Genomic DNA, 19,018 nt, shown 5'->3' with positions numbered 1-19,018 from the left:
ACTATACTATACCTATGCCATTACATTTTTGGTTAAAAAGCAAATTTATTTATCCCTTTTTTATTTATTAATATTTTTATCCCTTTACTCTTTCAGTCAGTGACGTACTATCTTTATCTATATACCTTTTTTTTTTATTTCATTTTCTAAATACTTTTCTGAGAATTTCGATATTTATAGGTGATTGTAAAAATATCCAATATCAAACCAACACCAGCTTAAGTTTTTTCATGCATTTTAGTATTGTTTTGATGAGCATATATTATTATAGTGATGATATCGCGAGTTATCTCCTACTCCTTGTCATGTATACCTACAAATAAATATATATTTTACTTATCGGCACTTTCAATTATTAGATATATAATATATAATAATATACTACCTAAACCGATCTATAATGATATTTTCAGATAAATAGGTACTTTGTTTCAGACATCAAAATATTATTAACGGGATTAAAAAATATGAAAACACTATTGACTACCTATATTCTTTAACCCGCGATGGAACTGCTGTATAAATAAAAAAACCGCACGAAAGTTTACCGACGAAAATATGGTCGTCCCTCGTCATAATCTAAGACGATCTAAGTGCAGTGTATAATAACGAGATGATAATATATTATGGAGACGAATCGAATTAATTACGAACAAATATGTACGCGTTTACACGGAACGATATAATCTGGCGGCCGCCCAGGTGCGCCGGTTGGACGCGCTCTCCTATATTTATTAATCCTCCCTTCCGCCCCGCGACGACGACAATTTAGCCGAGTGCCGCCTTCGATGATTTTTATCGGAATCCACTATTAATAATGTTCAATTAAATGTTGATTATAATATAATTGACCGCGACACCTATCCGGCGGCGCACGGCAACCGTCCAAGTCCCGTTGCAGTCGCCACGACGGTGATTTATCTGTGACTTTATATAATATACGTATAAAAACTGTTTCCCGATTCGTGTGCGAATTTAAAACACTATACACTCTACAATATAATTATATGCGTCGGATCTTGATTTTTTAGGCAGCACGCTCGTACGTTCACCTCGAGTGTCTTTTTAAACGCATTTATTTCACACGTTTTTTCGACTTAAAAAATTACTATAGCCCGATATAGGTATACCTACCTATATATAGTATATAGTATATACAGTGATTAGTAGTGGCTGGGTACGATCGTAACGAGAAAAATTCTCACAATATTGCAATAACATATTGTACAACATATATCTTCATCCACAATCAAATATTGGATAACTATATAAAAAAAATATATCAGTTACCTTATTGAAGCAGGATCTTAGCAGGAATGTAAAATATTACATTATTTAGCAGGTATACGTTTTTAGGCTATCTTATTAAATTTCTTATTAAATTCCGCGTTTGTTCAAACAACTCTAGACTGTTAATTTATCGAAATTTCGGAAGATTTAATACTGTATTGTAGCCTGCAGGGCTTCTATCACAAGTATTTCGCGTTGTTAGGATCGATGCGATCTAATGCGAGCTATATATACTTTGTTGACTCTCGTCATCGGTCCGCCTATAATGGCTTCTATACTATACTAAATGCGTATATATTGTGATATAATGTCATATTGACGGTGCAGTTCAGGCTTTCACAACCACGCTAAATTGTTGGGATTTTTCTTTAAGACATTGAGAATTTTTAGTATACGATATTTTATTGACACTAAATATTATAGATAGGTACTATATAGTTTTATAAGTTGTGAATTTATAATTAAAGGTACCTGTTCCAAAATATGGTTGAAGTATTAAATTTGAGTATAGATTCCTATTTATTCAATTCCATGGTTAGGTATGTATAGCTTTGGATAAAAATTAAGACGTGTTACCGCAGTTTAAATAAAAATTAACAACATTAAATAGGTGATTTTGGTTATAAAATTAATACCTATTCCCTTATAAGTATAAGTTTAAATTATTCTCGTTACTCACTCTGTATACGTAAGTGATCCATGAGGAATTTACAAGGTCATGTGGACTCTAATTAAAGTGCAATGTCTCTTTGCTCATTGGTGAGGTATAGGCTTAAATGTGGAATTTTAGACACCCTTTTATTAGAATCGGCAAGGTCTCTAAGCATTCTGTTTTTAGACCATTCGTTCACTATAAATTGTAAATTGTAATATCCATTTATAACTGATTTATTATTACTTTTTTTAGTGTTTAAACTAGCTATGTTCAAGTGTGGGTTTTTTTAAAATAAAGCATGAATGTGAAGTATCTTAAAGGACTAAATAACATATTATAATTTAAACAAAAACTAAAAATATTTATCAGAAAGCAAACATTTTTGTTTATGATAAATATATATTTTAAAGTATATAGCACCTTAGTCTTATTAGTTAGGTATCACATAATACATAATATTCAGACTTTACCCCACTTTTTAATATTCAACTTATGAATTAATTTAGTGAAATATTTAAGTGTTATTTGAGCATAAATAAAAGTTTTTATCTTGTAGCCTATTGGTACTTCATAATAAAATTGCGTATCAAATTAGAACTCGTTGATTTTTAATATTGTATTTGAACATATAATAATTATTGAAGACCATCAAGTCATAAATGTGTTCTAAAATTGCAATAAAAAGATAGTCTTTTATGGAATCATGTACTTCCTATTATTATAAGACTTTACAACATCAACAATTTATAACATCTATTATTAAAATCAAACTTCTATGAATTATAGGTACTAAGTACTAGGTAGGTTAGGTTAGGTTAAATACAGTAACACATTTTTAAAGTTTGAATTAAATTATTTATTTGCTCTGTGTAATGCGATGTAATTCAAAATATCATTTTTTTTTTTGTTGTTGACTTTAAATAGTAAGTTAGGTATATTTTCAAAAACTATCCTATAATATGAATAAATTATGTTAAAATTAAACTTAATACAAGTTTTTTCTACATTCTTACGAGTTACGATAAGATAAAACGAAATGCTTAGGTACCTAATAGCCAATAGGTATGTTAAAATATATGTAAATAATGTATAAATGTATAATTAAATTGAATAACTTATATAATCCGTTAGGTAGTTTAAAAATATTAAGTTAAATATATATTTTTTTAAATTAGCTTAATGTAGTACTCCAAGAATTGCCCTGACAACTATTTTCTTTAATGTTGCAGATCGTCGTGCATATACGAAAATAGATATATATCCCACAGAAGTTGACAATATTAAATTTAGTCTCCAGCAACAGTCATGAAACACATTAAATGGCTGTCTAAAATTGTTTGTCATAATGTTTTCCCTTCTTCGTCTCAATTACGACAGATAATATATTATATTCATACAATATATTTTAACACTGCAGTATTCGCTTTTAATTGAATGAAATTATTAGTAAATTCTGAAATAATTTTATTTGAATTTAACTGTCCAAGTTATATTTACTTTAATTGGGTATAGACATCAAATAACATTTGGCAGACTTGGGTAGTATTCCGAATACAATATTAGGAATAGGTACTTAAAAAGTATTTAAATACTTTTTTTTGAAAGTATTTAATACGGTATTTTGAATACTTTTTACAAGTATTCTGAGTACAGTATTCGGAATACTTTTTTTCTTATAGGTATAGGTATACTCTTATATATTACTAATTATTACTTATTAATTATATTAATTTGAATATAATTTATAACTAATAGATAGCCAGATAGGTGTGTATTATCCAGATTATAATAATGTTCATTTATAAACACAGAATTGAAAAAATAATATTTTTGCTATTGAAATTTAAATCTACTAAAAAAAAGTATTCGAATACATATTCTGAATACTTTTTTTTAAGTATTCGGAATATGTATTTGAAATACTTTAAAAAGTATTTTACCCAAGTCTGACATTTAGCATTGCATATACAAATATATTACAAGTTTCTTATAACTTTGCATATTTTAAACTGATTATAAACATATTATTGATGATTGTATAATTAACATATTAAACTACAATTATTAACATTTTAAATATCTTTGTGCGAATGTTTTAGAATTTAACAATGTTTAAGTTTATGTGCCTAGTGTGATAGTATTTTTCAATATTATATTCCGCAAGTTAATAACCTGTTACAGTATCTGTATGAGTGTAGTATTAGTTAAATATAATATTTGTATACTATTAAACTACATTAATATATAATACTATATAATTTTAGGGTTTTTATAATCATTTTAATGTCTATCATCAATGTTTAAATCTTGTAAATAATTTTTAACTTAAAATATACCTATATATATTATTGTTAATTACTTCCCATACAAAAGTTTAGTTCAAATTATAACTCAGTAACTTAAGGAAAAAATATAGGTATCTATTATTTAATATAATTATATTATATATTTTTAATACCTACTGTATAATATTATCTGTGTAAAATATTCGCTATACCTGGTAAAACAATAGATATTTCGTGTCAATTTATTTAAGAAAATAATTAGTTTAATGCTACATATTATTATATTTTTAAAACTTTTAATTTTGTATTTGAATACGTTAACTGAAATGTTGTAAATACCTAGTATTAATTATTTAGTAGATATAAAATGAAGTATTTCTTAATTTTCTTGAAAATAGTACACTGACGTTAAATAAATATACTAAGTACGTTTACGGTTCATTGAAAAGCTTGGCGTAACGTAAGTAATAAGTCGACACAGTCATTTTATTAAAATTTAATGTTTTATTCCATAATTTCTTTAAAAATTTCAAAAATTAATAGTAAGTACCTATACTATTAATTGTATTTATATGGTACCGATATGAATAATGTGTATGTCAAATCATTTAGAAATAATAGGCATGGAATGATTTTATTTTATGCAAGTCAAAATATTTTATACAAACCACCCACAAATTGTTTAATTTAATGCACGTAATATATTTTATAAATAACGATAAATTAACTGTACTCATACGTAAATACAACCGACAGCAGGCTATTAATGGCTTAAAGATAAAAACGTTTTTAGTATAATTATTTTATTATAGATTCTCACTTCTAAGCCAACCCAAACTAATTGGTGTTTAAAATGTATTAGTATTAGGTATATATTAATATAAAATGCCAATAAATGCCTGTTATTCTAATAGGCATTGTTAAGTTTTTAGTTGGAAAACAATATTTACTTAAAAATATACATGTTATCAATAACATATAGTTTCAACTAAGAGCACCTAAACGTGTGAGTTCGAATTGTGTTTTATTAAAAAGAAATATATTATACGCAATACCTACATAATCGACATGATAGTAAAATTACTATTAACTCATCATATTATAACTGGTATCTACTTATGAAAAATAATATAAAATGTATTACTTACTTATTTAACTTCGTTTTATTATTCTTTCAGATATTTTGTTGCGTATAAATGTATAATACGTGTTGTTATAATGTGTAAACATAAAGCTTTTTTAAAATAAACACGTCTAATGTAGGTATTCTATATTATATTAAATGAGATAGAATGGTTGAGCTAATTTATCGAAGTGATTATAAAGATAAATTAAATAAAAATAAAAATAAATTATTTAGTAATACATATAGTTTAATGATTTAATTGAGTAGAGTGAACACATTTTTGGATACTTCATAATATCAAATCAAAATCAATGATTAAATAAATTAAATAAATAAAATAATAAAATAAAAAAAGAATGTATATTCGGTTAAGTTAAGAGTAGAACACCACATGATCACACACGCATGTATGCTTCTCCGTCTTATAAACGTATACAAATATACAATACACAAAATATGCATTAAGTAGAACCTATTTTGTGTTTTTAGGTTATTTCATATTAGAGCGAATTCAGACCTATAATCAAACTTATGTTCGTATGCATATAGTCAATTTTTGTGTCAATTTATGCATACGGGCATTAGACTTTAGAGGTATAAGAACAATATTTGTGTTTGCAGGTAGATAAATTGGATTTTTAATGATATTTCAATTTTTGAATACATAGTTAAGAATATTATTATTACAATTTTAAAATACTCATATAGCTCGTTTGATAATTCAAATATCGTAAGAAACCAACTTTCAAACACGAATATCGTTTTTACCTTTAAGTTTAATTTTGATAATAAGTAAATGTACTTTAATAAACAAGTTATCGACACAAAGTTAGTTGGTAGTACAGAACGCAAAATTTGGTATGTTATAGGTTGTACGTTATTGTGAGACGGTACCACACATGTGGGTGTGTGGCATCCTCTTGTATAAGTATGGCGTGTTATAAGTTATAACAACACTTATATAAATCATGTTAAGCGTAATAATATTAGATATAGGTATACAATATATGTCATTGTACGATGCATATTAGTATAGTATTGAAACTTTAGCGAACAGAGCAAAAACACTAGTAGGTACCTGTATATAGATCGCGTATATGACTAATAGCATGTTAAATTTGGTGTTACCTATTCATATGATAGGTTGGTATAGGCAGTTAATTAGCATATCAAAACAATACTCTGTCTTAAAAAGTTATAGGTAGTAAAAATAATTTGTATGCTACATATGAGTTAAAACTGTATGAAAATGATAACCTAAACTTAATTAGTTATGAAAAAAAAATCATAGTTCTAAAATATATTATATAGATCTGATTTATATGAATAATACATACTATACGTCCTACGTCCTATAATAATGTCCCAGACAGTAATAAAATGAAAATGTTGCAGTCGGCTGTTGGTTATTTTTTTATATTATTTGAAATGTTATTGCATATTATAGTTATTACTGTCTGGCACGATTATCATTATGATTTCGGCCAAGAGTTATATAGAGTCAAAAGAAAATAATAATGCGTGATATACTTATTAAATAGAAGACGATCCTTCGCGTTCCCTACAAAATACGACCCATCGTTTGAGAACAGCTAGTGCCTATATAATATTATATACATGGCGTACCGCATGTATAAGTATTTGGTATATAATATTATAATAATATAACGTAGAAACGTCTAATGAAACGGTTATAGAGGTATATAAAATAATAAAATAATAACTGAGTATACTAAAGCAAAAACAGGATAGGTCGATTGTATTAAGTGCAGTGCCCACAGAAAGTAAAAACGAGTTTTGGGTTGATGGAACGCGTCTTGCAGGTTATAGAATAGAAGCGAATAACTCGGTGCCATTCTAAAGCGCCAATAGTCGCGGTCATGGCGTGCGTGGTTCAAGTGCGGCATGTGTGGTTAGGTTAGTGGTAGTGGTGGTGGTGGTGGTGTTGGTAGTAGTAGTGGTGGTAGTGGTGATGGTGCTGTTGTGTTGGTGGTGGTGGCGGTGGAGGTGATGGTGGTGTTGGTGGTGGCTGATGTGATGTGTGGACAACTACAAGGATTTCACGTAAGAAAAAAAGGGAGGGAAAGAAATCGAAAGTATACCTAAAAAAAGGTTAGAAACGAAAAAAAATTGTTATTAATTATTATAAATAAATAATAGTAATATTTTAACATAGGTAAGTAATATGATTTGAAATGAAATCCCTTCGTCGTCCATCGTTTATGACGGATTGTGTGGCGGCGGCGGCGGACAGCAACGAGCTAAGTGGCGGCGGCGGTCCTTCTAAAAATGGACCCTGCCCGGCGGCCCCGGTGGCATAGCCGCGGCGGACAACCGCCATTTGACCAATCATGGAGTTTGCGACGGGCACCGGGATCGCGTTGCAGACGGCCGCCCGTGGACCGAAATAGAAAAAAATAATAAAACACAGCCGCCGTGGAAACTGTTGAGATCAGCGGGTGGAAGGGGTGTCTGTCCGCCGTGGTGGGGAGACTAGGGTTTTTCACATGCTGAAACTCCGGGACAATCCCATTCATTCTACGTCTCAACCGCCGAGTAGGTACTATCTAATATAATATAATACGCACCTCGGACACTACTATTCGCTTATTGTTGTGTAGATAACATAATAATATATATTATAATTAATAATATTAAAATATTATCATCATAATATAATAATTATAAGACTACTGGCAGTGTGCTTTTAGAGTTCGTATATATATATAATATAAAATTTTGTATTATAATTTAACCGCTAAATAATAATTTTACATTAATATTTATTATAATTATAATAATATAATATTATTATATCTTTTATTTTATATATAGTGCTCTGCTGTTGAGTAGTATATTATAATATTATTATTATTATTAATTCAACAAAGTGTGTGTTTTTCTTTTCTTGTGAAAGTCGTGATCTTATTTTTTTTTTTTTTGTTTTTTTTTTTGTTTTATTTTTTTTTAGTGCTACGACGTAATACGTGCGTTAATTCGTCGAAAATCGAATTCGCCGCGTCGGTGATCATACATAAATAAAATATACATAGTGTCGGCGGCTGTTTTTGTGCGCAGATTTTGTTTTGTTTTGTTTGCCGTCTAACCTAACGCGGCAGTGTACGCCAAATAACCAACGGACATCGACCTCTCTGGTATAATTTTTAAATTTGTTTTTATCATTTTTTCGTTTGCGATCAATTCGTATTCCATCAAGACCCTGGTAATATATCCACGTGCATCGTATACACCTATATACCGGCACCTGCTTACCCGTCACCATGAGCTTACCATTTTATATCCGTTCGCTTACTCGCGCAATTTACGAATGTAAGTTTACCGCATAACCACTTAAGATCCTCGAGCAAATGGTTTGAAGTTTTTTGCCGGCCCGAGCTGGTCTAATAATAGAATTTTTTTTCGTTTGCTTTTCCTCCGCGAAATGTAGGCCGCCGCGTGTCGTATTTCATACATACGCCCGACAACTCTGGACTCCGGCCAATAGTTAATTATTTATAATATTTTACGATCCCAACGTTCAGAGCACCGAAATTGACACATTCGCCATAATAGGTGAGCGTGCACAATTCGTTCGACCTGTCCGACATAGTAGGTACTTTTTAACGTCATAGGTACCGTCGACCTACACCGATTTAAATTTTCAATCGCTTACAGACAATAAAATAATATTATCGCGTGCTTCAATACATCGCTTTGATGATAATTTTTATTATCTCTCGAGTACCGCGGAACCAAACCGTAACACATGTACCATAGCCAAACTGCAGGGCCGTCATCGTCGTAAAAGTTCAAATACATTCGGACAAGTCGTTATTAACGGGTAACCACTATACATCTTGCAGTACATTTAAAATTCTTGAGTGCATACTATTTATGCATTCGAATACTGCAGTTATGATCTATTTGTGCGATCGAAAATACTATAACTAACTATTAAACGCTTCTCGCTGATTGCGTCTATAACACCGATACCGTACATTAACGTTCATTTCCGTTCGATCTATTTCGGTCTGTATAGTGTCCACCCGGGTCTGCATTATTTGGCTCCGGCTCCCAAGTTTCTAATAATATACACGCCTTGTATAGCTCCAGGCACCTCAAATATGCGATAAAGAGCTTTTCGATTTAAAAAAAAAATCGTGTCACCTAACATTTGCCTGTTGTGTATGTGTTATTTTTACTGTGTGTCCATCACCGCGAGGTTATATTATTGTCGAGTTTGGGTTTGCTGAAACTTATAACGAACCGTTGTATAATCGATGAACAGTTTTGCAGTTTGATTTTTGCTCGACAATTTTTTCTTTCAAATTTTTTTCAATTTTAACTTAAACATTTTTTTTTATTTTCTTCGTTTAAATTTTAAATTTTTTTTGTTATTAGAATTTCACCAATACTTTACTCGCATTAATGAACATTAGTAAAACTCTATATTATAATATAATGTGTATATTATCCACGCTACACAGTGATATACCTACAATAACACATTTAATTGACCGCGAATTATTTTTTTAGGTGTGTCGCAAATAACACCATAAATAAAAGAGGTGTGTGACGACGTGCAACAAATTATTTCTTTGCCTTTTCTCTTCAAACTACAAAAATGCCGCGTGTAGTTAAACAAGAAGGTGATGACCCAGATCCAACCCCATACTTGTTCGTATCGCTCGAACAGAAGAGAATCGATCAGACCAAACCCTACGATGCGAAAAAGGCTTGCTGGGTGCCCGATGAGGCAGAAGGTTTCGTCCAGGGAGAAATCCGAGGAACCAAGGGTGAACTGGTCACCGTCGCTCTGCCTAATGGAGAGGTAAGTCATTCTACGATGTTTCAAATTAATTTTAAAATCTTGTAAAATCTATTAGATATTTCAATATGAAGCTTAATATATTTTTTAATAGATATAGTTAGAGTAAACATTTTTATTTTTGGAAATATTACATACATATTTCATGGTATATTTTGTTTATATTATGAACAATAAATAATAATTATAATTTTAATGAAATAATATTCTTAGTAAACTTTGATAAAATGAACAAATTTGTAATTTGAATATGTAGATAAACATTGTATCATAGTAGGTATTATATATAAGTATATATATCACAGTCAGTGGCAATAAGTAAATAATATTGCAGCGACAAAATAGATACCTACAATAAACTTTTAAATTTTCTCACTTATGAATCGGAAGGATAGACATGAGATAACATTTAATATTATAAATATTAAAAATACTCTAAGGGACAGTGAGGGGACATTAACTGAACTATGATTTGATGATTAATTATTTAAACATTTTTATTTAATTGATAACAATTATCATACGATAAAAATAACTATATTATATTATTACCTACAATATTGGTTATCTTTGCACTTTCGTCTACGATTGCGACGTGATATTTAGATTAAAGTTAACTTAAGATGACCGTATTTATACACACCTCGATAAACTAAAAATATTTTCGTAATATAAATAATTTGAATTTAGATGTATTCAAATCTTTCTAATGATGTACGGAAATTCGATATAATTATGTTAGGGATTCATTTTTGTAAAGTTAATATTATACAGTATAGATAACTATTGATTTTATTTTGTTCCAACTGTTAATAACTTAATGTTCTAAAATGCATCAATGAGAATAAAACCTTACATACCAGAATATGGAGGACGAAAGTAAAAGGAAGATAAGTTTTGGGTGTATTAAATATGTTGCATTTCAATGTTACACACTGTATTTTGGATCGCATAGGAAAAATCATTCAAAAAAGATAATGTATGTCCGGTGAACCCGCCAAAATTCGAGAAAGCCGAAGACATGGCTGATCTGACTTACCTGAACGATGCCAGTGTGTTGCACAACTTGAGGCAGCGATACTTTTGCAAATTAATTTACGTAAGTACCAATTCCAATTTTACTAATATACATTTTCTATGGTATGTCAGGTAAAAGATTTCAAAAAGGACCAAGTGGGCCAAGTGAACCCACCGAAATATGAAAAAGCTGAGGATATGTCAAATTTGACATATTTGAACGATGCATCTGTATTGTATAACTTGAAAGAAAGATATTACCATAAGCTCATTTACGTAAGTGTTAGGGTGGCCAATGAACGAGGTTACGTGCATCGTGCTTTTGGATTGTGAAACCCGTTTAGAACATCCTGTGTAATCCAGTTCCTGAAATAACCCTCATAAAATACAAGAATACAATAATTATAATTTATAACATTAGATACATACTTAAATATAATAACCTACCAATATTTTTAATTTCCCTTATAATTATTACAATTTAACCAATTAAAGTATAATTTAATATGCTTTACTTATAAGGTATATTTCTTAAAAGATAATAACATTAATTTTAATTTTACTCTCTTTACATTATTTATTCATAAATACTTTATTTTACAAACACTGAGTTCGTATTCTTGAAATAGCGTATCACTGTACGTTCCCTTCACGCGAATACTTTGTTAATTTGTTTTACATCACATATTTGATTATTAAATACAGATTGTAAATATTTTCTACATTCAATAATTATTATATAATTAATATCGATTATTCGTCGTTGTTGGGATATGATTTTATATTAATGACAAAAATACCCGAATTAACGAAAAACCTTGTTTTGAAATCCTGTTTGATTTTTATCCTTATTAAAATATATCATTTTATCTCAATTCTCGATATGCCGGGATATACATAATTAATTTTATATAGTAAAACCCAAATACCTACTTATCCTGTGTGTTCGTTTTTTTGCTATTACTGTCGGCCGAATATGACATTGGATCTACAGTTCTAGGTGAACCCTGTTCAAGAGAACAACACCTATTGGCTTCACATATTAGAGATTACAACATGTTTGTTTTATTGGTTTCATCGATGTGTAAAAAATCATAGTAGTAGTCAGTAGATTGTTTTGAATGACATTTTTATTAGATTAGACTTTTTTTGTACAATGTATATTTTATATTCTTACAAGAGACACTTACAAATAATTATGTGATTTATGAAAATACATAAATCATTTTTTAAATTGGATAATCATATGGATTAATTATTGCATATTTATACAACTAATAACGATTATATTTTAAAATTGAATACCCACATAATTATTACAAGTGTCTGCTGTAACGTTGATTGTATATTTGTATTTTTAAATTAATTTTGAGAATATTGATATGTTTAGACCTACTCCGGATTGTTCTGCGTTGCTATCAATCCTTACAAACGATTCCCCGTGTACACCAACCGTTGCGCTAAGTTGTACAGAGGCAAGAGGAGGAATGAAGTTCCACCCCATATTTTCGCCATTTCTGACGGCGCTTACGTTAACATGCTTACAAGTTAGTATAATGTTCAATTAAATGTTTAATTAAAGATGAATTCATTTCATTGAGCGTTATTTTGAATTATTGATTAGAATATGAACATAGTTTTAAATACTATGCAAAAATAATTCAATAATAATATCAAATGTATCATAAAATATATAGCTCATGAATATGATAATCACTGTAAAAATTTATACTTTCGTAACAATGTTTTTCTTTTATTTTTTTTCAGACAAAGAAAATCAATCTATGTTGATCACGTAAGTTACAATTATTATAGTTTAATATCGGAATATTTGTTATATTTATATTTTATATTTTGTTATTCAGAGGAGAATCTGGAGCTGGAAAAACTGAGAACACGAAGAAGGTAATTGCGTACTTCGCCACTGTTGGTGCTAGCACAAAGAAAGAAGAAGAAGCCGCTGGTGGCGTTAAGAAGAAGGTGATTATTAAAATTGAATACTTACAAGTACATCAATAATAATTATTGAACCTACTTTAACAAATATGTTATTTTATTTAATAGGGTTCCTTGGAAGATCAAGTCGTACAAACCAATCCGGTATTGGAAGCCTTTGGTAACGCTAAGACCGTCCGTAATGACAACTCTTCTCGTTTCGTAAGTATACAATCTATAATACCAATATCATATTAACAACACACGATATTATAAAATATTTTTTGGAAATGCTTAGGGTAAATTCATCCGTATTCATTTCGGTCCCTCTGGAAAATTGGCCGGAGCTGATATCGAAACTTGTAAGTACATATTAAGATAAATATCTAGTGTAGCCACATGATTATAATCGATGTACCTCGTGGTCATACATATCGATTGGACTTTAGTAAAATAATTTGAGCTAATCTATAATTTTAAAACGTTTTACCACTACAGATCTATTAGAAAAAGCTCGTGTCATCTCTCAGCAATCTCTTGAAAGATCTTACCATATTTTCTACCAAATCATGTCTGGATCCGTGAAAGGCGTAAAAGGTAATATATATATTATAATAAGAAAAATTATTTTTTTATACTTTAATATGAAAAATTTAATGATTATTCTTAAAATTGTATTAATGCTCTCATACACAGTAAAAGGGTTATATTATGTCATGGGGAGGTAATAATATATATAGATAATAATAAGGCAAAATAATTTGCGATAAAACGTTGGCGAATGAAATCGTAGTCTATTCGATCGATACTAACCATACCACTTTTGAATCCGAATAACACTGATTGGTTGTTAAACACAGAGATGTGCATGCTGAGTGAAGATATCCACGACTATTACTACGTGTCACAGGGAAAAACTACTATTCCCAATATGGATGACGGAGAAGAATTCCAATTGACCGACGTAAGAGCCTACAAATCGGTCTTATCCTCACTACATTTCCTTAAACTATATTATTCCTTATTCCATAATAATATACTATTTATGTATATTCTCCTCGTACCTACTGAAATTCGTCGAAATGCTGGGCGTCTTAGCAACCGTAGATGACGTAGTGTAGATGCAATTTTTTTTTTTTTTTTTTGATCTATTATTTAGAAAATCTACGAGTGTATAGAATTATGTAAATAAACTGCATAGCCGTACATTACAAAACTAGTACAGGCGTAACGTCTACCTACATACAATATGACTATAAAAAATATGTCCGAAACTATATATTATTATACTTGATATAATATATACTTACATTGATGACCGACATTAGTCTCAAACCGCCAAATGTGTGATTTTAATTTTTAATTTTAATTTTTGATAAAAGTGTATAGAGTGTATTATATATAGAACAGACCAACAGATTTTACGACAATAGCTGTTGTAGTCGTGTAAATACATTTTTTATTTTTAACATTAAAACAATTAGTTTTAAAACACCGCGAATCGTAGTGTACAAGGTTATAATAAGTACAGACTTAACAGACCATTTTTAACTCATACCGTATAAATGGTTATTGATTTTATTCATATTATTATTAATTTTTTTTCTCGTGACATTTTAACTTAATTCTAATATTCAAATTATTACGTTTCTACGAAAAAAATCCTATACACTACTGATTGCGAATGTGGGAGATATTTTGATTTTTGAACAATATCTTAGTTTAATATTATACTATTTTCACAATAGAATATTTATTCCAGAACTTGCATGTTTTAATTTTCTATTAATTTATTTTAATCGGTTTAACAATTTTAAAAATCAAACATAATTTTTATGAGAGTTACATATTTAATAGTTCTTGGCGCGTGTTGCATTTCTGGAATATGTTATTCTATGTGTATCGGAATTAGTTTTGATTTGAACCCGATTCCCGAATGTGTTTAGTAAATGAGATATATGAGATTATCTCTTATATCAATTTTACTCATTAAACCCAATGCATGACAAATGGGGTTTGTTTTTTTAACCAGAAATGTGTCTCCTGTCCAACAATGTAAACGATTATCATTTCGTCAGCCAAGGAAAGACTAGTATACCTGGTGTAGATGACGGAGAAGAGTTCAAAATTACCGATGTAAGTCTTTCCCTGTCTATTCCTATTTTCGTTCGAGTATGCTCATTTCAATCTCACAATACCCAACCGTTTTTAAATACTTAAGAACATTCTCAACACGTCAAAACTATTATACGAATAAAATAATAAATGAGCATTCTAAACGAATATCCTTTTGAATCTCTCCTACCGTCAATTGTGTAATCTTTGAATACCAAGTGGCTTGATTGTTTTGGCTAAACTCTATTGTGACTATCGGCAGTGTACTACTTAATAATATGTAATAAAACTCAAGTCAATCGCACAACTTATATGTAACTTGAAATATCTTCACAATATTATGTACTAGCATATCATAATTTTATTTTATTTTGTTTGTTTTGGACTTGTATGATTTTGTGATACCTAATAACTGTTTTATGCACTTTGCACGCAGAAATGTGTTTATTGAGTAAGAATCGAATCTCAGACTTCTATTACGTTAGCCAAGGTAAAACTCGAATACCTGGAGTAAATGATGGTGAAGAATTTCAAATTACTGATGTAAGTGCCACTGCGCGGGTACTTCGTGTAATCTCATTATTCACTTTAATTACATCATTTATTCATGTGCTTTAATTATTATGGATATCTTACGAGCGTAACCAAGCAAATAAAATGCGATCTATAGGTTTTCAGGGGAAAATAAAAAAAATTGTTTATCATCTAAAACCGTATATTATATTTAAAAAAAGGTATTCATTTTACATTTTGGGTGCATATTGTCATATTATGACTATTTTTACTGTAAATGTTTTATTTTGATATTTGTATTACTGAATATTTTAACGTCAAATGCTTATTGTATTGTCCGAAATTTATGTTATTGTGTATGTTAGCAAGCGTATAATAGTATCATGCAAACCTATATGGAATTATGTTTGTTGTAAATATTGTCTCGAAACAATATTTAAAGAAAATATATTTTTGACAAACATGATTTTAGTAGTATAATAATATTGTATTGATTCTATGTTATATTATTTGTAATAATTTAGAAATATGTATATTGTGTATAAATATAAAATGTCTTCGTGTTGAATATAATTAAACATTACATGCTTAACTGAAATCGCTTGATTTGGCAGAAATGTGTATGTTATCTAACAACATCTATGATTACAACAATGTATCTCAAGGAAAAATCACTATTCCCGGAATGGATGACGGAGAGGAATTTATGCTTACCGATGTGAGTCTCATGCCTTTACAGTTATAATATATTTATGTATACAAAACATTTAATGATTGATGAAACTTCTTCATTTTTATCATACTGAAAATCGAATATAAAATATAATATTAATATTTTGTTATACTTCGGGGAGCTTTCTCTGCTTAGCTTGTTTTAACACACACATTATTAATTCTTCATTACTTTAGTCAATTTGTTATATTATTATATTTTATTTCATTTTCAAGCAGATATATTATAATTTTTTGAAAATGTTCAAATGTTCCTCACTTTTATTTTGTATTTTGATTGAGTGAGGGTAAGTTTACATAATATATATTTTTTATTTAGCTTTATTATAAGCTTTTGTGTTTCCTTGCTTAGGGTTTTTGTAAGTATTTTGCTTATTGTACAAACTTGTCGACTTGGACTAAAATTTGCTTTTTGACTCAAGTCTAAGACAACCTTCAATTTTTCCTTTACTCTAAATTATTTCCTTATTAAGATTATTTTTATTTTTATTTTTTACATACAAGAAAAAAGTCTAAAATTTCTTTAGTGTTTTTCTGAATCACGTTAACATTTTTATATTTTTTTCAAGTATCTCAATTAAAGTGAAATACACTAACTCGAATTTCTAATTGTTTTTCCTCCGCTAATCTTTATTCTTTATATTTATAAAACAACAGCAAGCTTTCGATGTGCTTGGATTCACTGAAGAAGAAAAGAATGACATTTATAAGATTACCGCCTCAGTCATGCACATGGGAGGCATGAAATTCAAACAACGTGGTCGGGAGGAACAAGCTGAAGCCGACGGCACTGATGTAATTATTATGTCATAATATTATATTTTTAATTTTCATGTTTATAAAATACAAAATATTATTTTGTTTCTGATTGTAGGAAGGTGCACGTGTTGCAAAATTGTTGGGTGTCGACTGCGATGATTTGTACAAAAATTTATTGAAACCCAGAATCAAAGTAGGAAACGAATTCGTCACACAAGGTCGTAATAAGGACCAAGTAAGTGTGCTTTTTTGTTTTCTATAAGTTCCCACACCAAGTACCTATATATAACTTATGAGTTATTAACTATGTACTATTATTTTGCATTAATTACCAAAATATGTGCTAATCGTATATTTTTGCGCTGTTATAGGTCGCCTACTCTGTAGGTGCTATGTCCAAGGGTATGTTTGACAGACTTTTCAAATTCATGGTGAAAAAATGTAATGAAACTTTGGACACACAACAAAAACGTCAACATTTCATTGGTGTATTGGATATTGCTGGTTTTGAAATTTTCGACGTGAGTATAATCTACTTAATATACTTAATTACAATTGGAAATGATGCAATAGTTACCTACTGTTGTATTATAAATTGTAATTAGGTATATTAAAATTTACAATTAATAATATCGATATTATTAAAGTAAATTATTCACCTTTCACATATTATTGTATTACATTACATTTTATGAACTTGTTATGTAAGTGACATTTTTGGGAACATTTTTTGTTCAATATTCCTTTCTTATTATAGTGGGTATGTTTGAATAAGTTTATCCATAGGTAATCATATATTTTTTAATATAAAAATGTTATCATAATTTTAATTTGTTAGGACTGTTTCATTTACCTTGATTCTTATTAGGTAATTTTCGTTTAAATACGACGATGATTATTTTTTATGAGCATATTTTATTCCTTAATATTTTACATATTATTTTAAATTCTGAATTTGATAAACACAGTACAATGGTTTCGAACAATTGTGTATTAATTTCACCAACGAAAGACTTCAGCAATTCTTCAACCATCACATGTTTGTGTTGGAACAAGAAGAATACAAAAAAGAGGGTATCAACTGGGCTTTCATTGATTTTGGAATGGATTTGTTAGCCTGTATCGACTTGATCGAAAAGGTACTTCGATATAATCGGATAGTATGACTTATTTGCATTTTTGTTTGATTTCCAATCCTCGATTGAGTCCCCAGAATTTTAGTTATGTGTTACACTTCAATTTACGACGAGAGAATATTTCGAGAAACGTCGGTAAGGATATTTTTGTATACCTATTAGATATTACTATTTTGAACCATACCTACCTAAAATAGACCTATTTAAGACATATAGTGAACTCTTTATAATATTATTACCTGCCAATTAATGTTACCATGATATCACTCTAATAATAATACTGACTTTACCTACGTATTATGTTCGTATAATACCTTCCACAGTCCATCGTATTCAGACCAGTTTAATATTTTATTTTAAACATCACATCCATTTAACATGTTTATTGTTTGCTACCTAATTTAAAGTACAATGGTTTCGAGCAACTTTGCATCAACTTCACCAATGAAAAGTTACAACAGTTTTTCAACCATCACATGTTTGTACTTGAACAAGAAGAGTACCAACGTGAGGGTATTGAATGGGCTTTTATCGATTTCGGAATGGACTTAGCCGCCTGTATTGAACTTATTGAAAAGGTACCCGTATTGGAGCAGGCGGTTGAGTGTTAGAGTTGAGATTCTGCAC

The 19,018-nt window shown here is 29.4% G+C and overlaps 1 protein-coding gene across 49 annotated transcripts in view; it reads left to right on the top strand.

Annotated features, from left to right (window-relative positions):
• Positions 1–7,797: 7,797 nt before the first annotated feature.
• The window catches only part of LOC100167379 (myosin heavy chain 1), a 29,065-nt gene continuing 17,844 nt past the window's right edge, over positions 7,798–19,018 (top strand). For 4 of the 49 annotated variants that reach the window (XM_029489046.1, XM_029489052.1, XM_029489047.1 and 1 more), the window contains exons 1-14: positions 8,354–8,511; positions 9,893–10,187; positions 11,334–11,477; positions 12,592–12,748; positions 12,969–12,996; positions 13,067–13,181; positions 13,266–13,358; positions 13,435–13,498; positions 13,635–13,733; positions 13,997–14,100; positions 17,154–17,291; positions 17,371–17,490; positions 17,627–17,776; positions 18,799–18,969. In XM_029489046.1, coding sequence (XP_029344906.1) covers positions 9,981–10,187; positions 11,334–11,477; positions 12,592–12,748; positions 12,969–12,996; positions 13,067–13,181; positions 13,266–13,358; positions 13,435–13,498; positions 13,635–13,733; positions 13,997–14,100; positions 17,154–17,291; positions 17,371–17,490; positions 17,627–17,776; positions 18,799–18,969 — 1,590 coding nt within the window. In that variant the 5' untranslated portion in view covers positions 8,354–8,511; positions 9,893–9,980. Of the gene's footprint in view, positions 7,917–8,349; positions 8,512–9,892; positions 10,188–11,139; positions 11,284–11,333; positions 11,478–12,591; positions 12,749–12,968; positions 12,997–13,066; positions 13,182–13,265; positions 13,359–13,434; positions 13,499–13,634; positions 13,734–13,996; positions 14,101–15,168; positions 15,273–16,378; positions 16,483–17,153; positions 17,292–17,370; positions 17,491–17,626; positions 17,777–18,223; positions 18,395–18,798; positions 18,970–19,018 lie in introns of those variants that run through there. The other 45 variants (XM_008180987.3, XM_029489078.1, XM_029489051.1 and 42 more) reach the window with 36 other exon arrangements.

Source organism: Acyrthosiphon pisum, chromosome A2 (assembly GCF_005508785.2).
Source record: "Acyrthosiphon pisum isolate AL4f chromosome A2, pea_aphid_22Mar2018_4r6ur, whole genome shotgun sequence".
NCBI lineage: Eukaryota > Metazoa > Arthropoda > Insecta > Hemiptera > Aphididae > Acyrthosiphon > Acyrthosiphon pisum.
Note: the sequence above shows the minus strand (reverse complement) of the source record. Positions and strands in the feature narration are given on the sequence as shown.